The following is a 21148-nucleotide window of genomic DNA, read 5'->3' on the forward strand; positions in this document are numbered from 1 at the left end:
TTGTCCAGGCTGGCCTTAAACTTGCCATTTTCCTGTCCTCAGCCTCCAGAGTTGCTGGGACTGTAGGCTAGAGCCACTGTGCCCAGCTAGAAGTCTGATTTGAAAAGTAGGGGGAGAGGGCCTACTTAAGAGGTAGAGACGGGATTCTTTTCTTTGCTGAGTGTCAACTTGAAGTAAACAAGGCTGTGCTGCATGGTGGGAGAATTTGGACCCTGCATAAAGTTCATTTATGGCATGTGCTTTGACAATTACAAAATTCACTTGAACTAAATTTATTTATAATCTAAGGTTTATTAGAAAACACCTACTATAAAGTCTTCCTAAATTGTATTAGCATTTCTTCCTCTAGCATTTTGCCCAGAAGACTCCTGCCTCTGTGTGTGTGTGTGTGTGTGTGTGTGTGTGTGTGTGTGTGTGAGAGAGAGAGAGAGAGAGAGAGAGAGAGAGAGACTGTAGAACCGCTAGGTGCAGTGGCACATACCTATAATCCCAGCAGCGTCAGAGGCTGGCTCAGTGGTTAAGCACCGCTGTCTCAGTCTCCAGTACCAATAAGAAAAGAAATGCTGTAGAACCCAAGAGCACAGGGTAAGCACTCTAATATGATTCTGAGCGACCTGAACCAACAACTTGATAAATCTTGTTAGTGTAAGTTTAGAAAATGCGGAGGAAAGAGCACACGGATACGGCCGCCATGAGCCCACTGCCTCAGACGCTGCCCTCGCCAGGTACAGGTGGGTGCTCCTTCCCCGGCCGTTTGCCCCCTCCTGTCCTGGATCTGTCTGTCCCTTGTGACCCACTTACCACTGTGCAGTTACCAAGACAGCAAGAGTTTGGTTTTCCTTCAATTCCTAATGTTGAGTCATTTTCTAGTAGATCTTCTAAGGGACTTCAGATGCAGAAGTCAGCAAGGAAAACATTGGAAATCACTTAATTTTCTAATGACTGTTTAATCACTACTTCACTTACACCATACTTGACTTTTTGTGCTTTTTTTTTTTCTTTCTTTCTTTTGTGATTTTTTTTTTTTTTTTTCCTTTTGCGATGCTGGATGCAGACCTGCTGGGCAAGCTCTCTGAGCTGCACCCCAAACCTGTTCTCTACTTTTAAGTGTATAAAATACAGTGGATTTTTTTTCACTGAAAAATACATGACATAAAACGCCCTTTTAGATTTGTCTTAATGTTTTTAGATTTATGAAGAATTAATATAAGCTATATAAAACAATCTGACTTTTTATCATTTTTCTTCTGTCTTTTTAATTTTAAAAAATGTTTCTAGTGAATTGGGGACTTCTGGAAAACACAGTGGCAATGTCTCTTTGGATGTTTTACCAGTTAAAGGTCCTCAAGGTTCTCCTTTTCTCTCACAAACTGGCCACCCACCTCAAGATAACTCGGCCTCTGAAGAGACATGGACTGTCCAGCCAGAACACTTGGTTCTGATAGCACCTTCTTCTTGTGAGTATTCAGGTGACAACATGTCAGAAGCAGATTTGGGAGTTGAGAGCTGCATTCAAGTACGCGTGGTTTGACTGGGATGTGCACATGGCTTCGTGTGCTGTGGACTGATGGCCTGTTCAGGGCCAGCTCCTGCCAGGGAGACCTGGCTCAGACTTGGCGGGAGCGTGGTCCTCACCCTGAGGCGGCCTCAGAGTGATGTTGCTCAGCAGAGTCACATTGCGCCCCAGGAGCCCCCTGGGCCCTCCGCTTCTCACTGCGACACCGATGTCATTGGTACAGTAGGAGCAAACTGGGAACATACCCGTGCCAGAGCTAACACCAGCTGGGAACAGTTTGCAGATCTCCATTTTCTCCTGACATTGTTCAGTATTGCCACTGTCTTTATAGTTTTCAAGATTTATCAGGTAGATTTATTTTAGCAGGATTTTGAAATTCAAGTGAACAGTTGAGAAGAGCAAAATAAACCATTATATTGTATTTATTTAGGAATCATTTTTATTATTAATATGTCTTTTCATTGTTGCAAAGTGTAACATTTATCTAGTGTAGTAGGTCACATATAAGTAACATTTATCTCTTGATAACAGATGACATGGCAAAAACAGGATGTTTCCAGATTGTAAATAATTCCATCAGATTACTGAAATTTGAGCTGTACTGGCCAGCCCATTGCCTGACAGTCACACCACAGCATGGCTTTATTGCCCCTGAGTAAGTAGTCCTTATGCTCTCCAAGTGCTATCATGGTGACCTTTCAAGGGTCAGATAATAGGTTACTTACATTTGTTCAGGGACTGGGGTGTGTCTCAGTGCCTACTGCATGAGGGCTGCAGAAACAAGTAGCGTATGTCTGTGTTCAGTGGCACTTGGCACTGTTCTGCCTCCAGGGCGTAGGGGTCCTGGGGGCATCAGTGAGTTCAAGACCCGTGCTGCTGGTGGAGTGAGATCACACACCTCAGGACTCGTGGCCTGAAGTGGCAGAGGGGGCGGTTTTCAGGTGGAACAGTGTCCCCGGAATGGAAGTCTGAAGAGTGTTCCCTGATGCAGCAGCGCTCCGCCCCAGAATCCGCCCCAGTAGGGCCTGGGGCCTAGGGATGGTGGGGTCTTAAAACAAGATGGTTCTGCCTTCCATCTCCTCGGTTTGGATTGTATAGTCTTCTCTTTTTTAGGAAGGACTTTTTTTCCTCAGAGCTTCCTGCTTCGTAGGATAACTAAGCCATAACCTAGCTTATCACTGTCTACATAGAATTTCCTGAGAAGCCTTTGGGGGCTGGCAGTTCATGCACAGCTGCCCTCTGTGTGAAGCTAGTTGTCGACAGGAGGTAAAACCACAGCTCTGAGGCTTCTCGGGGACTTTACCTGGGCCAGCACTGAGCTCTCCCATCTGGAAGTTGCTTCATACTGGAGATAAGCCGTGTTGCAAAACAACAACTTGAAGTTTATTTACTTTTGCCCAAGTGATGAGTGTGCGTTTTAGAGTTTACTTGACTGAGACTGAACAAAGGTAGGGACAGGAACACTCCAGAGACACATTGCTGGGGCCTGAGTGTCACCTCAGCATGCACCAGGGGCTTCTCACTGTGTGCTGTGTGCAGCAGGCCCTTTCCAGCCAGTGGTGGAAAGGTAGATGGCGGAACGCATTCCTCATGATTTGCCTTCTCCATAGCCCCGTCTGTAACTAATTGCAGTGGAAAATAATCCCACCCTACCATTTTTGGCATGTGTAACTAGTGCTTTCGTTTAGTCACAAATCTGATCACATGATCTATGTTTAAACTCCTTTTTGGCACTAGTGGGTTTTAAAGAGAACTTTGTGCAAAGGAAGGATCAGTGACGGGGAGATGAAGAAACTGATCTCTCTCCACTTCTCTCCTTCACCTCCTCACGCCTTTTCTTCCAGTCTCCTCCCCAGCTGTTAGTTCTCTTCATCCCGAGACTGTCACTCCCTCTTATCAAGAGGCCCAGAGCTTTTCTTAAGTGGGTCCTTTTGTTCTAGATCTAATTGCTTTTGAGATGGTGTTTCTGTGGCAGGGTGGTTTCCACCTGTATTTTGCATGGGCTGGTGGGTGTGTAAGTCACCTGTCAGCCATTGGGTGGTGCTCGGGAATGTGGGGAGCTGGCATCATTCTTTGCTCTCTCCCAGATGTAGGAAGTAGTTGGTCATTTCTAGAACAGTTTATCAGTACTGTCAGTACTGCTCTGCAAGTACGGGATATTCATTGTTTTTATTATGAAATTATTTTTTAAAGGAGTAAACTACAAATTCTTGTGAGTCCTAATTCCTCCTTATCCACAAAGCAGTCAATGTTCCCATGGAGTGGTTTGATCTACGTACACTGTGACCATGGACGGAAGGTACTTGTAAAATGTTTTTCTGAACAACATTTATTTTGTAACTGCAGTTCCATAATCCGTATTAGCCCTTACATTTCAGAAGTCATGGGAAGATACTGGTTCTTCCAGCCAAGCGAGGTATATTTAGCTAGAGCATGTAGTACAGCATTGGCCCTTAGTGATCTGAGCAATTCTCTCGGGGTGGAGAGTGGGACCTGGAAGCCATCACTAATTTATAAAATTTTGCTTAAAGAAAAAGGGAGTTGGGGGAAGGAGATACACTCAAAGATTTACTTTGAGATCTGAATAAACTTTAATTTCTAATTCAGTGTTTCATTCATTTGGCATTTCTTTTTTTCTACCATAAATATAAAATTGGATTGTCTCTTTTATGTTAGTTTTATTGTCTTTTTATCCTTTTATCTGGCTCATTCCAGAAAACTGTGAAAGTTCAAATTCGAGAAGATTTGACTCAAAGAGAACTTCTGCCTCACTTGGCCTCTGGTCTGTCTGGCGTTCTGATGCCCGCGCCTGAGCCTTCCGTTAGTCATTTGGTGAAGCCAGTGACAAAGCCACCTTCCACGAAAGTTGAGATAAGAAGCAAGACTGTCACTTTTCCCACAACAGAACCTGGTAAAACCTCAGGTATGTGGGTCAGATATCTACTGTGCATTGAGGCTTGTGCTTAATTCTTCCTTACTTTTTAGTGAACTAGTTTGTTTTTGCGATGCTGGGCATTGAACCCTGGGCCTCACACATGGAGGCGGCCACTCTCCCACTGAGCCACGCCCCCAGCCCCTAATGCTGTCTTCTGAGTTGACCCTAATGCAGCAACAAGTGTAGATTTCTCCCCAGCTTCAGGAGAAAATCTAGTGGTCACTGACAGTCATTCTAGTGATGGGCTGGATTTGGAAATGTGACCTTAAAATTTGTGGTCTAGGTGTCCAGTCACTCTGTGTATTCCAAGAGTCTTGGATTTTAGTGGATGATGAGAACCATTCCTCTCCAACTGTGACCCAGTCACTCACCAGAAATAGTGAGCAAGTAGGTGGGGGGAAGCAGGCGTGACCAGGCTCACACACTAGAGAGCCAGCTAGACTGCTCAGCCCCGCACGTGTGAAACAGCCGTGGAACCGTCACCTCCCCTGCGGGCAGTGCTCATCGCCGAGCGGGTGCGGTGTCTCGCTCACACTCCTCAGACGTCCTCGTCATGGCTTCTTTACCCTGCCTCTCCCCGTCTCTACTGGCTCAGGCCACCTCTCACTGGGCCCCTGGCTCCTTGCCTCTCAGTGATTTTGTCTGTCCTTCCGCCTCAGTTTCCTTCCTCCTTGGGCCTCTCCTAACCTTGCCCTTCACCCGTTGCTCACCTTGGGTTACTCCCCCTCTCCGGCTGCTTGCTCTGGGATCGCAGCAGTCCTCCGACCTTGCTGGGGCCTCCAGCTGAGGCCCTATGACCTCGGCACTCCCTACCACTCTGCTCAGATCCCTCCTGTCTTAGGCTCCTGAGTCTGTCATGGTCACTATCTCATCCTTCCTGAGCTGCCTTGCGCCCCTCTCCTTCTGCTTTCTGACCCAGGTTGAACCCACCTGTCTCTTCCTTGTCCCCAGCATGAACATTGCTGGACAGAAACTGCATGGCCATCACCGATGGGTCCATGATCACAGATCCCAGCTGCCCCTGCAGCCTCCTAAGTGCCCCCTCACCTCCCAGTAGCCCTGTCTCTTCTGCTCCTTCCCTCACTTTCCAGCTCTTGGCTTGCCTCACACGGGAATAGAGAAGCTGTGAAGTGGAATGGAAGGCTTTCTCTCTCTCCTGGGCACAGCTCTGCTGGGACTCCAGCCCATCTCTTCCGGCCTGCTCCAGGACTTTCCCCAGCCCTTCTTCCTTCCCAGCTGCGAGTTCTTCCATTCCCACCAGCCCAGGGGCTAAGAGGTGTACCCCTGGGCTGCTGCCCTTCCCTGTAGCTGCCCTTCCCACATCCCTCCTGCTGTCACCACCATGTCCTGAAACTGCCCTGAAACTGCTCCTGCTCCTGTTGAGGTCACAGTAGAGCTCATTTCGCCCAGCCCAGGGTTCCTGCGGGCTGCAGCCTCACCTTCCTCCTTGGAACACCTCTCAAGGTCTCTTTAATGCTGATGCTTCTGGTTTTCCAGCTTCGCTTGCACCCTGTCTGATTTCTTTGTGAACTTTAGTCCCAACTTCCGAAGCTTGACACGCTTGGACACTGACCCAACGTGTGCCACCCTCTGTGTTCTCCCTGACCCTGGTGACCGCTCGTGCTCAGGAGAACGCACTCAGCACCTGCCAGCACCTGCGTGGCCCTGTGCCTGAGCACCCCGCATCCGAGCAAGGCAGGCTGCTCCTCTCGCAGTCTGCCGGGTCAGGCGTGGCTCGCTGTCTTCCTGTTTCATTGTCATCTCATGTTCCCTGGCCGCGGCCCTTCAGCGTCTTTGTCTCGGCCTTAGACTAAGTTCAGTAGGATACCCAGACACCTGACTTTCTAGAACACCCACAGCTCCTGTGGGCCTGCACTTGGGCTACTCCTCACTGGCCCTGTGTCCCTTCTAGAGAACTGCCTGGAGCTGGAGAACCACGGCCCTGTGGACGCCAGGTGGCACTTGTCGTCTTTCGCTCCACCGTACGTCAAGGTCAGTCACAGCTGTCTCGAGTGTTCGTCGTACTGCTGCAGTTTCACGTGGGCTGTTGGAAACGCTGAGTACGAGCCGAGGCTGACATTAGGGTTGTTTGTCCCACCAGTTCATTTACTTGGTTTTCCCAGTAGTTTTTGACGGGCTGGTGAAAATACATGCTCTATGTGATTGTGCATGCACACTGGCTTCCTCACCTGCTGAGCGTGGCTGTGGAGCAGGAGCTGGGCCGGGCACCTGCCTGTGGGCACTGCCTGGAGTGAGTGGGCTTGTCCTCCGTGTTATCTACCATACTGCAGCTTCTCTGATGTGTATTTTTTGTGAAAATTTCAGTTTTGAGACATAAACTAAATAAAATGTGTGCAAAAGACAGTCACCAAACCTACTGTGGAGGAATGGTGAACTGGAATTGTGTGGGACTTTAAAGTACACGCCCAGCAGGTCTGGCCTTTGAGGAACACGGTCATTTGACTCTGTAAACAACATTTCGAGGGGTCTCTGGCCAAGCAGGTCCTAAAGCTTGCCACTCCTGGCCTTCCATGTGGTGGTACAGCCAGCCCGGTGGCCATGCTGCACCCAGCCAAAGAGCGCTCCCTCTTCTGGGAATGCTTGGCACCCTCCTCATCCGCTGCAGCCTGGGCGTGGCGTGTCCTTGATAACCGTAAAGGTGATCGCGTCTCTGGGAGTGATCCAGTCATTCTTGCAGTTTTTGATTGTTTCAATTACTCCTTCGCAGGGAGTCGATGAAAGTGGAGATGTTTTTAGAGCTACCTATGCAGCCTTCCTGTGCTCTCCTATTTCTGGTGTACTAAAAAGCAGTGGAATCCAAAAGGTGAGTTGGAAGTGCTCGAAGCTAGTTGGCAAGAACGAATCTTAACGGGCCAGGCTGCCTCGTTTGATCTAGCCACCACATACGTTTCTTTCCGTGTGCCAGTGCTGGCCTCAGAGCTCGCCTGGCTGCAGGGAAGCAGGGAAAGAGGCCTCCTCGCCGCAGTCAGCACCTCCCACTGCTGTGGCAGGAAGTCTCGCTAAGAGGAAGCTGGCGGCTGAACGCGCACCATGCTCAGGGCAAGCCTCAGCTGCAGTGCCTCCAGCACACATCACTAGCCTTCATGACAGTTGTGTCCACCAGTCAGAGCCAGGGACACCTGCTGCTGCTCAGAGGAGCTCTGTGGCAGAGTCCCCAGTGTATCTTCAGGGGTGACGGAGCCCTTCAGATGCCGCCCTTTTGGTGCTTGATAGCCCCTGGGCCTCAGCAGTGCACTTCTTCTTTCTAAGGGCTGAAACTCATTCAAGCCACGCGAGCTTGGGGAGCGACTGCTCAGGGTGCAGGACTGCCTTTTGGATTGTCGGACATATCCTAAGACTAGGTTATGGTCGAGGCTGCACAGTTGTGTAAATGAAGTGAAGACCACTGGCTACGTTTGGGATGGGTAACCCATAGGGTGTTCTTTTTTTTTTTTCCTGTGATTTTTCAGTCAGGTGCCACTAAAGGGGTCACAGGGGCGGCACAAGAAGATAAAGGTTTATTGTATTCACCAGTCTCAGACCACCCCATACCCTGCTGGAATGGGGGGGGGGTCAGCAGGGTGGTCAGATGGCAGAAGATGGGGACCAGGGGAAGCTTATACCACAACTGCTCTTGAGATTCCCATGGGAAAACAAGGCAGGACAGGTGAACAGTTTAGGATTGGCTAGTTTGAGTAATTTTGGCAAAGTGCCAGCTGATCAACAGAAACCTTGCTTCCTGGAATGGGCTCTGTGTGGGTGAGTTTGCACATCTAAGGGATGCCCCCTGCCCCAGCCCTGGCCATCTCTAAGAACTTGGCAGCCCAGCCAAAGGTGGTTTTTAAGGTGGCAAGACATAACACACACGCGCGCACATATGTATTGATTGATTGATTGCTATGTAAATAATATGGTATGTGAATTGCGCCTCAGAAAAGGTGTGAGCTAGATTGTGTCCCAAGAGTTTATCCTTTCATAAAATATAGAACAGCAACACACACTCTGTGAGGGCTTTGATTTTTATTGTGTTTGGCATGTGCGCCCTGAACTGAACTAATTATCACTTTGCAGATAGTAAATTTGTCAGATGGCTTCTAAGCCTCGTTACTTAATTTGTATTACGATTAGCAAAGCACATTATTCAGAGTCCATTTAGGAAAGTATATCAGCACAATCACTGATGTATGTAATAGTGACCCAGCAGGGGAAAAAAGGTAGTACGAGCCAGTTCTTAAAGTAGCAGGCATAGTAATTTTTTGAAACATTGGTCATGTGATATGAGGACTAAATGAGATGACAAGCATCAGCGTTCTCAGTGTTGCCTCATATTACGCACACTACGACTAGTTTTTTCTTTCCTCTTTGTCTTGCTTTGTATTTGGTGCTGAATGGGTGTGACTGTGGTCAGGAGTCCCCAGGGGTTGTTTCCACCCTTGGCTGCTTCCTTAGTTTAGGCCCTCTTTAAAGGTCAGCCGCTCGTTGGGCTGCAGTCACCTGACCAGGCTTGCCTTTCCTCCCAGCTGCTGGAAGCTTTCACCTCCAGTTGTTGGGTGGTTTCTTGTGTTCTGCAGGGATAGAAATGAGGTCACTTAAATGTTTCACATTTTGTAAGTCCAAACACAGATTCTGACTCATCGTTAATCTAACTGGTGCTCAGTATTATCAACACTGAAATCTTTGATAAACTGAGGCTCTTAACACTGGTAAATGTTATAAAAAAACTACTTCAAAATATTACAGCTTTCTTGCTGGGTGTGGTAGCACACACCTGTAATCCCTGTGATTTGGGAGGCAGAGACAGGAGGTTTGAAAGTTCAAGGCCAGCCTCAGCAATTATTAAAACACTGTCTCACAAAAAGGACTGGGAATGTGGGATTATAGCTCAGTGGTATAGGACTCTTGGGTTCAGTCCCCAGTACTGTGTGTGTGTGTGTGTGTGTGTGTTTGTGTGTGTGTGTGTGTGTGATTGAGCTTTTCACAGGTTGTACACGGGCAGGTTTGTGTGCGTTCCCTTGAGCTGTGTTAGCAGGACAGCTGGCCCTGCTGGTGCTCGGAAGTTAGTTCTAAGAGTAGCCGTGGTCACCGAGTCCCAGCTCTTGCCTTGCTCCTTTTGGTAGCCTCCTGCCCCGTCTCTGCAACTTCATCCTTGTGCACTGGCCGGCAGAGGGGGCCACAAGCATGTTGGTCAAAAGCCAGATTGTTCTCTGATGAACTTTCCTCACTCCGGGGTCTTGTGCTTGACCACTCTAGTACTTAGAAAACTTTTTCCTCCAAAAATGTGTGCTATGAATTTTGAGGAATGTGTTATATAAAGCCTTAAACAAAAGTATATTTTGAATCTGGTATAGATACTGAGCCCAGTAGTTTTTTTCATATCAAATTTTTGACTTTTCGAGGTCTGTTGTTCTTCTAGATGAAGTTCATGATTGCTTTCTCTATTTCTATGAGGAATGTCATTGAGATTTTAATTGAAAATGCATTGAATCTGTATAGTGCCTCTGGTAGTATGGCCATTTTGACAATGTTAATTCTGCCTATCCAAGAACATGGGAGATCTTTCCATCGTCTAAGGTTTTCTTCAATTTCTTCCTTTAATGTTCTGTACTTTTCATTGTGGAGGTCTTTTACCTCTTTTGTTAGATTAATTCCCAAGTATTTTATTTTTTTTGAGGCTACTCTGAATGGAGTGGTTTTCTGAATTTCTCTTTCATAGGATTCATCACTTATGAATAGAAATGCACCTCAAATAGCCAAAACAATCCTGAATAGAAAAAGTGAAATAGGAGTTATCACAATACCAGACATTAAACTATACTACAGAGCAGTAGTAACAAAACAGCATGGTATTGGCACCAAAATAGGCAGACCAGTGGTACAGAATAGAAGACACAGAGAGAAAACCACATAAATATAATCACCTCATACTAGACAGAGGAGCCAAAAACATACAATGGAGAAGAGATAGCCTCTTCAACAAATGGTGCTGGCAAAACTGGAAATCCATATGCAGTAAAATGAAATTAAACTTCTTTCTCTCACCCTGCACAAAACTCAACTCAGAATGGATCAAAGACATAGGAATTAGACCAGAGACCCTGCACCTAATAGAAGACAAAGTAGACCCAAATCTTCATCATGTTTGCTTAGGATCAGACTTCCTCAATAAGACTCCCAAAGCACAAGAAATCAAAGCAAGAATCAATAAATGGGATGGACTCAAACTAAAAAACTTTTCTCAGGAAAGGATACAATCAAGAATGTGAAGAGAGAGCCTACAGAGTGGGAGAAAATCTTTTCCATATGCACTTCAGATAGAGCACTTACCTCCAAAATTTATAAAGAACTTACAAAACTTTACAACAAAAATACAAAGAACCTAATCAATAAATGGGCCAAGGAACTGGACAGACACTTTACAGAAGACACACAGGCAATTAATAAATATATGAAAAAGTGTTCAACATCCCTAGTAATTAGAGAAATGCAAATTAAAACAACTCTAAGATTTCATCTTACTCCAATTAGAATGGTTATTATCAAGAACACAAACAATAATAGATGTTTGCGTGGATGTGGGGGAAAAGGCACACTTTTACATTGCTGGTGGAGTTGCAAATTGGTGCAGCCGCTCTGGAAAGCAGTATGGAGAATCCTCAGAAAACTTGGAATGGACCCACCTTTTGACCCAGTTATCCCACTCCTCAGTTTATACCCAAAGGACCTAAAAGCAGCAAACTACAGTAACACAGCCACTTTAGTGTTTATAGCAGCCCAGTTCACAACAGCTAGATTGTGGAACCAACCTAGATGCCTTTCAATAGATGAATGAATAAAGAAACTCTGGTATATATACACAATGGTATACTGTTCAGCCATAAAGAAGAATAATATTATGGCATTTGCAAATAAATGGATGGAATTAAAGACTGTCATGCTAAGTGAAATAAGCCAAGCCCAAAAAACTAAAGGCTGAATGTTTAACCTGATAAGTGGAGAATGATATGTAATGGGGGTCGGGGGTGCAGAATGAGAGAATAATGGGGGAACTTTAGAATATGTAGAAGGAAATGAGAGGGAGGGGGTATGAAAAATGGTGGAATGAGACAGACATCATTACCCTAGGTACATGTATGATTACACGAATAGTATGAATCCACATTATGTACAACCATAGAAACGAAATGATGTACCCCATTTGTGTACAATGAATCAAAATGCAGTCTGTAAAAAATTAAAAGCTAAATAAATATAATAATAATAATATAAAATTTACATGTATTAAATAAAAATACATAAAGTAAAAAAAATTTTTTTTGGGTTGCTAATGTGACTGCACGTGTGTGATTTGCAGGGTCTGAACGTCTCCTTTGGGTGTCTTGTAGGTCTCCATCACATTTTTGCCCAGAGATAGAGGGGATTATGCGCAGTTTTGGGATGTTGAATGTCACCCTGTTAAAGAACCTCACAGGAAGCACACGCTGAGAGTCCAGTTCTCTGGACAGGTGAGTATTACTCTGGATTTAAGCAAATTGTTCGTGTATATCAAAGTGAACTGATGTGAAAAACTCCTAAAGATGCAAATATTTTCCTGATATCATTTCAGTTTCACTAATTCTTAATTTTCTCGTCTGTCTTTATTAATTGGTACATTTGAGGTCAGGGTTTGGCTCTCTTGTTCATACAGTGCATGAAACTGATGTTTGACTTCATTGTATGACACTGTGCGTGTGTGCATATGCAAAAAAGGGAGAGAGAGACTAGACAAAATAGGTAATAGGGCTAGTAGTTCAGAGGATTTAAAAGTCATGTCTTTTAAAAAATTTTAAAGGAAATGGTAGAATTGCTGTAGGTAAATGTCTGTATTTTCTAGTGTTCATTTCTCCTCCTCTACCTTGTGATTTTTCCACACAGAGTGTCAGAGATGAAAACAAGCCTGAAAACGCACGCCCTTCCACGAATGCCCTCATCAAGGTGGACAGCGCACTCACTCCTCGGAGACGCGCCACCTCCAGGACCTCTGCTCCCCTGCCTGGGTGTGTTGGTGGTCGCTGAGCGTTTCCCTTAGGTTGTTAGGGGACAGCTGGAGTCAGTAAGATGCTCGGCGAGTTCCCCGTGTGTTCACGTGGGCCACAACCACGCCAGTCGAGATGTGGGGTATTCCTCTCACCCCAGAAAGTTCTTTGTCGTTTTTGTTTTTGGGTCCTAGGGGTTGAACCCAGGCCCCTCATACTACGCCCTCAGCCCAGCCGCACCCCAGAAAGTTCTCAGTGTGTCCTTTGACAGTCAAGGTTTGTTCTGCTGCAGTTGCTGTCCTCGTGGATTAGTTTTGTTTGAACATCACATTCATGTACACTCTGTGTCTTTTCGACAGGAAGTTTTCTGAGATACATTCCTCCTATCAAATATACCTGTAGTTTTTAAAAATTATTTAATATTCCTTTAGATGAACATAGCACAATTTATTCATTTTCCTGCTGACACTTGGGGGTCTCATAATTTGGACCTATGTGAGTTACGGCGTATGAACATTATTACACGTTCATTTTTGTGGATGTATGTTTTTATTTGGTGTAAACATAATGTGATCTTACTCAGAATTGCTGGGTCACTGCTCAGTGGGTATTTAAGTCTAAAATAAACTGCCAGGTTTTCCCACAGTGACTGCCATTTACTTCCACACAAGTGGCATACAAAAGCAGATTCTTAAAAACTTGAAAATTTACACAGCTTTAATGATATATTTAACAGTCCTACCTCATGAAAATTTTCTATTGATCTAATTAATAATTAGTCTTAATTTAGTTTTGGAAAAATACGCTTGGAAGAAAAATATATGTGAATTACGTGCTGAATTTACTATGAACTTGGTCATTTACCCTCTAGTAGGACCGTCAGGCACTGTGGAGAAGTTAGGAGCCTCCACCTGGAGCAGTCCTGCTGGCACCCTCCGTCCTCCGCCACCTCCTTCCTGAGTGCTTGCTGCATGGTGGGGCTGGGGACAGGGCATCGGTGGGATTGCCCGGCCCCACCTCAGTGGGCTCCTTCTGAGGAGGGGCCACAGCACATTTGATTGCAAACCGTGGACAGGGGGCTAAAGTAGGTTGTCAGAGGAAACGCAAGGCAGCCCCACACAGTTTAATAGGTAAAAGAGTTTGTTACTGTAGGTTTTACATAGTTACCTTTCAACCCTGTCCCCAAAACAGGCTGGTGGACCTGAATCACCGTGGAGTGTACGCCCCAGAAGATGTGTACATGTTTCTGCCAACCAGAGTTGGAGAATCAAGGACACTGAAAGTCAATCTGCGAAATAATTCTTTCATTACACACACCGTAAGTTGGAAGTATTACAGTGGGTTTGGGGAAAGATGGATTCAGCTGTTTGATAAACATCTTCCTGATGATTAAAAGTATTCTAGAGAGTATATTTAAGTTGTAATTAGTTAATTTTTTAAATGCCCTAATACCATATTTGGAAAGAAATTCATTGAAAATCAAAATTTTGTTTTCATATTTTAATTTTTGACTAATTTAAAAAAAATTTTAATTGTCAGTGGACCTTTATTTTATTTCTATGCAGTGCTGAGAATCAAGCCCACTGCCTCTCACATGCTAGGCAAGTGCTCTGCCACTGAGCCACAACCCCAGCCCTAGTTTTTGACTTTTTAAATCTTCACTCTGTACAATACATCTTCAGTTAAAGCAATACAGAGTATGTTTGATAGATGCTAAGATACCTAATTTGCACGACTTCATGAAGTGTTTCCTGTTGAATTCCAGCTGAAGTTTTTGAGTCCCCAAGAACCTTTCTACATCAAACATTCCAAGTACTCTCTGAGGTGAGTGTGTCAGAAATCCTAGTGCTCTCCGTGGTACCGGGCTGGTGTCCTGGGAGGGGTGGCGCGAGCCTCCTGTCCTCGCCCCTCTTGTCAGTACCAGTGGCCAGGAGTGGTGACCACAGATCTGCAGGAGTAGCAGAAGAGAAGGCGCCTGCAGGGCATGTCCGGCGGTCGGCACGGGGCAGTGGCGGCCTGGCAGTGGGGGCAGCATGCAGTTCCTCTTGCTGAGGATTTTCCTACTTCATCATTAGCTTAATTATCTCATGCTTAACTTGTAGAATCCATGCTTCAAGTGTTATGTTCACTGTTGGTATACTGAGGAGCAAAGACTTAAATTTTCACTAATTGGAACAAAACCCTCCCTGATTAATTGGGAAAGCTTTTATTATATATTTTTCATTCATCATTCTTCAAATACCCTTTATTATTCTTAAACCAGGGCCTTATTTCTTGTCTCTCCTGCCCTGACCTCTGAAATAAATGGGTTTATTGAGCTATTACAGTTGTTAACCAGAAAAAGGACCAGGTCTAGGACAAGTTTTACGAACCACCAGCAGCAAGGCTGGATAACAGTTGGAAAATGTCCACCATCCTAGAGCCTAGAGTGTTTTTATCAACTCTGGGGGAAGAAAACCACTGCATACCCTGAACCTGTGTGGTTGCAGATGAGAGGCAGGATCCAGAAAGTGGCAGAGCTCTGGGATAGGAGGTGTCCACGGGAGAAATGACTGCTGCTTCTGGATGGCTCCGGCGAAAGTCTGGGAAGTTTGTGTGGACACAGTGCGCGGCCCTGGTGGAGAGGAGGTCGGCTGAGGCTGCTGCTGTTCACTGATTAGCTTCCCGCATCTCTTCCCACACAGCTTTTTTTCCTTATCATGCTTGCTAATTCTTTTTCCGTTTAATGTACATTTAAGTTGAAATCTCAAGCAATTATCACTGTTTTCTAGAATTTGACAGTAGGGTTCCGCTGGGCTCAGTACTGAAGGAGCTCTCTCATTTTAGAGTTAGGGGACTAAGCCAGAAACATGGCCTGTTCTGTGAAACACGGACCACTCCGCAGACCCTCCAGGACTGCCTTCGACTTATTAAGACCAGCTCATTCTTAATGGTCCTGGACCATGGCGTGGGTGGGGCTGCTCGCGGCGCCTTTTCCCTTCCGTTCACTCTCCCCCTCCACCCTTTCCACGATTTGTACTGTCAGACATGTTTCTCTGCTGATGGGCCAACACTTCCTTTCCTTCCCAGGAGACCGACATCAAGTCACAAACTCTGGATTTCAGTTTGGCAAACTCGGCAGCCAGTGCATGTAGAAAATTATTATGGACTTCATCTCTCTCAGCCTCAATTTCTTCTATTTGCAAAGTGGAGATGCCACTTCTCCTGACAGCATGGAGTTGAGAGAGGAGTGTCTGGGGGGTTGGGTGGGTAAATAGTTCCATTTTTTAAAGTTCCATTTTTAAATAGTTCCATTTAAAAGTTTCATTTTTTAAAAAAGTTCTCAAGTTTAGTATCAACTTTTTCAAAAACAGTATTTACATACACCTCATCTACAGTTTTGGTAAAGAATCCATGTTTAAATAGCTGGTTAAATTGTTCAGCTTTGTGTCACTGCTTTCTACTTCAAGGTTAGAGGATGAGGAGGTCAGAACCTACTAGGAATTAAAAGGACACTTTGCAACGTCTGTCAGTGAACACATTGTGGTTTCAAATTCTCCTTAAATGCCATATATCTTTTGTTTAATTTTTTTCCACAGATTTTTTTTCACAATACCTTTATTTTATTTATTCATTTTTTTTTTTAAATGTGGTGCTGAGGATATAACCCTGTGCCTCACACATGCTAGGCAACTGCTCTACCACTGAGCGCCAGCCCCAGCCCCTACAGATGTTTTTAAAATGCATTTCAGATAAAATCTGTAAGCCAAATCAGCTACTTCCTTGGCCTCTGCAGAAGAGCTGATCTTGGACCATTGCAGTAGAGTTGCAGTGGAGGGTGGGAGCTGGACCAGGCAGGCAGAGGGCTAGAAGCTGGGTCTGGGTGGGGATGCTTCTGTGGCAGCCTGCTCTGCTGTAACAGTACCATCACTAATGGATCATCAGAACAGAAGGCCAGGGTCAAAGCAGCAGCAGGTTTGGTGTCTGATGAGGCCCTCTTCCTGGTTCACAGTGGCTGTCTCTCCCTGGGGCTGCCCATGGGCACTGATCTGAGACCTAAGGATTTCAACATAAGAGTTTGTTGAAATTCTTAAACACACATTCACTCAAGAGCACATACTGCAATTGCAGCTGGCTGTCATTTGAGGCTTCATGTTTATAGAACATAGTATCTAAATTGAAATATAATTCTGACAAAGTACCAAATTATTTTCACACTGGCCATCTGATTTTTCTTCTAAATTGTTAAGCAGGCTCCTTTCTTCTGTGTGAAGCTACCTGGATATCATGGTAGTTTTCTGCTTTTCACGTAGATTCTGATTGCTCCGTTACAGACATGACAGGAAGTGATGGGCTAGCTTCCAAAATAGCATCACAATATACGTTTTGTGTATACACTTCGGACACATTTAAATTTGTCTTCAGACAGGCAGTATTGTACTTCATTAGTGGCCAGGCACTCGGGTCATTCAGATCAGGGGTTTCCCAAAGCATTCGTCAGCAGGCACTGTTGTCAGGTACCAGGGGGATAGGTCGCAGTGTTGCGGGGTCCACCCAGGCAAGCATAGCCTGCTCGCAGTGTGAGCACCTCTGTGGTCTGTGACCTGGCGGCGTGAACTCCAGGGCAGGAGCACTTCTCTCCGACACACCAGACTGTGGAGCAGGGTGGAGAGGGGAGGAGCCGACTGCTGCGCTGACCCCACTTGAGAGTGATCACAAAACTGAAGTAGTGGGACCCATTCTTACTATGGAATCGAGTGCTTTTGTGTTCGTCCCAAATACCAGACACTTTGGACAGAGGTACTCATGAAAGTGATGTGGTTAAAAGCGACAGTCAGCTCACTTTGGCAAGTGCAACAATCCTTGTTCTGCTCAGTGACAACCCCAAGTGCACACTCCCAAACATAGGTGGCCTGCCGTCTGTGGGTGCAGAGGACGCCCTTGCGTGGCCCTGGGGCCTGCTCGGCTTGTTGTGCCAGTTCCAACACTCATGGGAGCAGGTGGTGTGCCCCTTGGGCCGACCGCTGACTGCAGCTTGTAGAGGCAGGCGAGTCCCCCGGAAGGTCCAGAAGTCGTGCCCAGTGCAGAGGGGATGCGTGGGGGATATTTTGCCTCCATAAAGTGACAGTGTGAATAAGGTAATGGTAGAAACACTGGTGACATATTGTTGGATAAGGATTCTTTTGGGGGTGGCTTAACTGGTCATCTCTGTATCTTCATGCTTCCATTGAATCCCCAGATCCTCCTCCTCTTAATCTGTCACTCAACCCCTCAGATCCCTGCTGAGGTGTGGAGCACATGGTCCCACCTCAGCTGCCCACATCCCCACCTGGAGCACTGCTGGGCTGAGCCGGCAGGCCCCACTGTGACACTTCAGAGGGAAGGACTGCTGCTGCAGAAGCCATCCGTGAGCGGTGTGGTCCCTACGATGGCACCGGAGCAAATCACTCGTACTTTTTTCAGTTTCTTTGATAATGATGGTACCTTGAGTGGACTGACATGCTAACTTTTTCCTACAAGAAGTGTTCTTTTTAAATTAGGGAGAAAAAAAGAGAAAGCTTTGGGTTGCTAGAATCCTTAGGTTCTGCCAGGCTTTCCGTGGAGCAGGGCCGGGCTAATGGTGGGGGTGGTGTGTGTGGCGCCCTTCGTGCCTGGTCTCCATGTGCCTTTGCTGTCCCGTTGGTCATGAGCTAGCAAGAGGGCTGACTGGCCCCCGTGAGCCTGCAGACGTTCCTTGTTTCACACATGTGACGAGGCGGATGAAACAGTTAATAATGGTACAAAGTATGTCTTAACTACGGCCATCCCGCTAGTGGTGTTGTCGAGAGATGTTAAACTCATGGTTCTTTCTGAAGTGCTTTCTGGTTAATTCAAGTACTTGTAGTTTAGGTATCAAGTACCTAAAGCAGGTGACAAATTTTATCGCAGTGCATTTTTTAAAGACGTATTTTTTTTTTTTATATATATATATACTTTTTGGTTGTGGACGAACCTTTATTTTTATTTATTTATTTTTATGTGGTACTGAGAGTCGAACCCAGTGCCTCACACATGCTAGGTGAGTGCTCTACCTCTGTGCCACAACCTCAGCCCTCACAGTGCACTTTTAGAGAATTTTCTTAGTTGAACATAGAATGCTACTATGTCCTGTATTAGAATTTATTAATCATGGTCTCTTTCAGAGATTTATTTTGGCATACTTCATTAGAATCATAAGTGACAGAGCCTCTTAAGTTGGCAAATTCTGAGTGTTAAAAACATGCTAACGTGAAAGAGAGAGTCGTAGTTAATGCTGTGGACTAGATTTCATTTTTAAAAAAGCACATGTGCTTTGATATGGTGAAGTATAATGCGTTGGGAGAAAATAACCCAGACTTTAAGTAAAAATACAGGGATTGGGGCTGCAGCAGGGGACAGCGCTTGCTTTACTTGCACAGGCCTTGGGGTCAATCCCCAGCGCCACAAATAAATAAGTGAAAACACACAGGTAGTCACAGAGATACACACACGTGTCTGCTGTGTGTGCATGTGGATACACGTACACAGTCGGTCTCTGTGTCCATGCTCCACACCGTAAATTCAGAGTGTGCAGAGAAGTGCTGCTGATCACGTACAGGCCTCTGTCCTCATGTCCCCTGAACAAAACGGCGTGAGGACTGTGTGTGTGATTTACGTTGTGTCTGGAGATGACTCAGTGGTGGATGCTCTCAGATCACAGGTGGAAACTACTGTGTTACAGCAGGAGCTGGAGCGTCTGGGTCGGGTCCCAGGGACAGGGTTGACTGCGACTGCTGTGGATGGTGAAGATGGTCACCCAGAAGCGCTGTGGAACGCAGACAGTCCTCTAAATCTCTAGCCCAGCATGTGCCCAGTTGAGAAGCCAGCACAACACTGGGCTTTGTCAGGAAGGACATCAAATGAGCATGTGTCACTGGTCACCACCCTTGAAGAGGCGTGATCTGAGAGGACACTGAGGGGTGAGGTGGCGTTCTGTGAGGAGCAGTCTGACAGCTCTTGGAGCCACTTAAGATACAGGTGGTGGTGTCACTCAGGCTGTGCCTGACGCACGGCAGCCCGTTCATCACAGCCAGGAAGGCGTATTTTGGGGGCAGTTTTCTGCATGTAAACCTCCCCCCAATACCCCTTTTAAAGGCGGCGCTCGTTGACTACACAAAGTCAGCTTCGAGGGTTCTGACTCAGTCTGGTGTGGGTTTAGAGCAGGACTGCCCGGTGCTGGGCGTGCCCGGAGCGGACACGCTGTTCTGCCCATGCGGCAGGCTCCCGGCGTCGAGGACAGCTTGCTGGGCCTTGGGTTCTCGTCACCCTTGCTCAGTGGACAGTGTGTAACAGGTCAGACCTCTTGTTTCCCTCCTTCTACGGAATAGCCAGGAGTGTAGATTTTTATCTTATCATCTTCGCGGATGCAAGGATTGAACCCAGGGGCCTGTCGTACTAGCCAAGCACTCAGTAGCCCAGCTACACCAATTTTAGACTCTTCTCTCTTTGTGCCAGTTTCTTATCAAGTAGTAAATCAAAGAAGTAAACAGATTTCTGCTGAGAGAGACGTGATTCTCACCCAGCAGGTGCCAGCTCGTGCCTCGCAGACGGCTGGTCTCTGTCCTCACTGCTGCCATTTCCTTCCTCTGCAGAGCCCGGCATTACATCCACATCCCTGTGCACTTCAAGCCGAAGGCAGCCGGCAAATTCCAAGCTTTGCTCGTTATTCAGACAGACGAAGGCAAGAGTGTTGCTGTTCGACTCATTGGTGAAGCCTTTGAAAAAGATTAACTAGAACACATTTTTTTGTAAAGTAAATTACTTATGTTATATTTTCACAACTTCCTTTTTTCTACACTACAGTTATGCTATTGTATATATTTTGTATCATAAATTGGATGTGTACAACTGTAGATTTTGTTTTGTTTTGTTTTGTTTTGAGAAGCTCATCCTGAAAAGCTGACTAAAATATCATGTATCTAGCCAACAATATTGTATTAACTTTTTCAGGGAGAATAGAGTTTTATTTTTGCATTAATGATGATATTCCTAATAAATACGTTATATATTTTAATGTGGCATATCCAGAAATAAACTTAATTTTCCACTGAGCCTGTCTTTCTGTGTTATGTCAAATAGAAATGAGAGTATTGTGTTATTCTGCTAATGATTTCCAAACTGGTAGTCTGCTGTGTGACTTTCTCCTGTTGGACTTTCCCTTCCCTGAGAAGTCTCATCGTGGTGCCTGCTGCCTTCTGGCTCAGTGCCCAGGGCAGAAAGCACAGACTGCCTTCAGAGAAGGCGCTTTTCTGCAGAGCAGGGGCAGGAAGGTGTGGCGGCCTGGCCGCAGGGGCAATGTGGTGTCCTCTCCACCTGGAGGCAGTGGTGTGCCCTCCCCACCTGGATGGATCTCCACTCCACCCGCCTGCCACCTTATCATCCTGGAGGCCTCTCAGATCCGAGAGGCCCTGCCTCGAATGCACATCTCGCCTTGTCTGGGGTCTCCATCCAAGCCCTGGCCAGTGTCGTGCCCTGTCCCTCACGTCGGCCCCCTGAGCAAGGCCCCTGGAGCCCCTCTGCACGTTCGCCACAGCAGTCTGAGCAGCCTCGTCTCCAACTCCGCGTGGCCCTAGAACACTCTCCGTAGCAGGCAGAGGTGCATCTTCACCAAGCCAGAGCCCAGTGCACATGAGGTTCTTGTGGCCAGCA

General features: G+C 46.2%; 1 protein-coding gene across 1 annotated transcript in view; it reads left to right on the forward strand.

Annotated features, from left to right (window-relative positions):
- Cep192 (centrosomal protein 192) overlaps positions 1-20540 on the forward strand; it is a 94545-nt gene extending 74005 nt beyond the window's left edge. The window contains exons 36-46 of the mRNA XM_047526411.1: positions 1279-1457; positions 2048-2171; positions 3710-3815; positions 4232-4439; positions 6364-6443; positions 7180-7275; positions 11834-11953; positions 12363-12484; positions 13655-13781; positions 14229-14287; positions 20092-20540. Coding sequence (XP_047382367.1) covers positions 1279-1457; positions 2048-2171; positions 3710-3815; positions 4232-4439; positions 6364-6443; positions 7180-7275; positions 11834-11953; positions 12363-12484; positions 13655-13781; positions 14229-14287; positions 20092-20230 — 1360 coding nt within the window. The 3' untranslated portion in view covers positions 20231-20540. The remainder of the gene's footprint in view (positions 1-1278; positions 1458-2047; positions 2172-3709; positions 3816-4231; positions 4440-6363; positions 6444-7179; positions 7276-11833; positions 11954-12362; positions 12485-13654; positions 13782-14228; positions 14288-20091) is intronic.
- The last annotated feature ends 608 nt before the right edge of the window (positions 20541-21148 follow it).

The sequence above is a fragment of the Sciurus carolinensis genome, chromosome 15 (assembly GCF_902686445.1).
Source record: "Sciurus carolinensis chromosome 15, mSciCar1.2, whole genome shotgun sequence".
Lineage (NCBI taxonomy): Eukaryota > Metazoa > Chordata > Mammalia > Rodentia > Sciuridae > Sciurus > Sciurus carolinensis.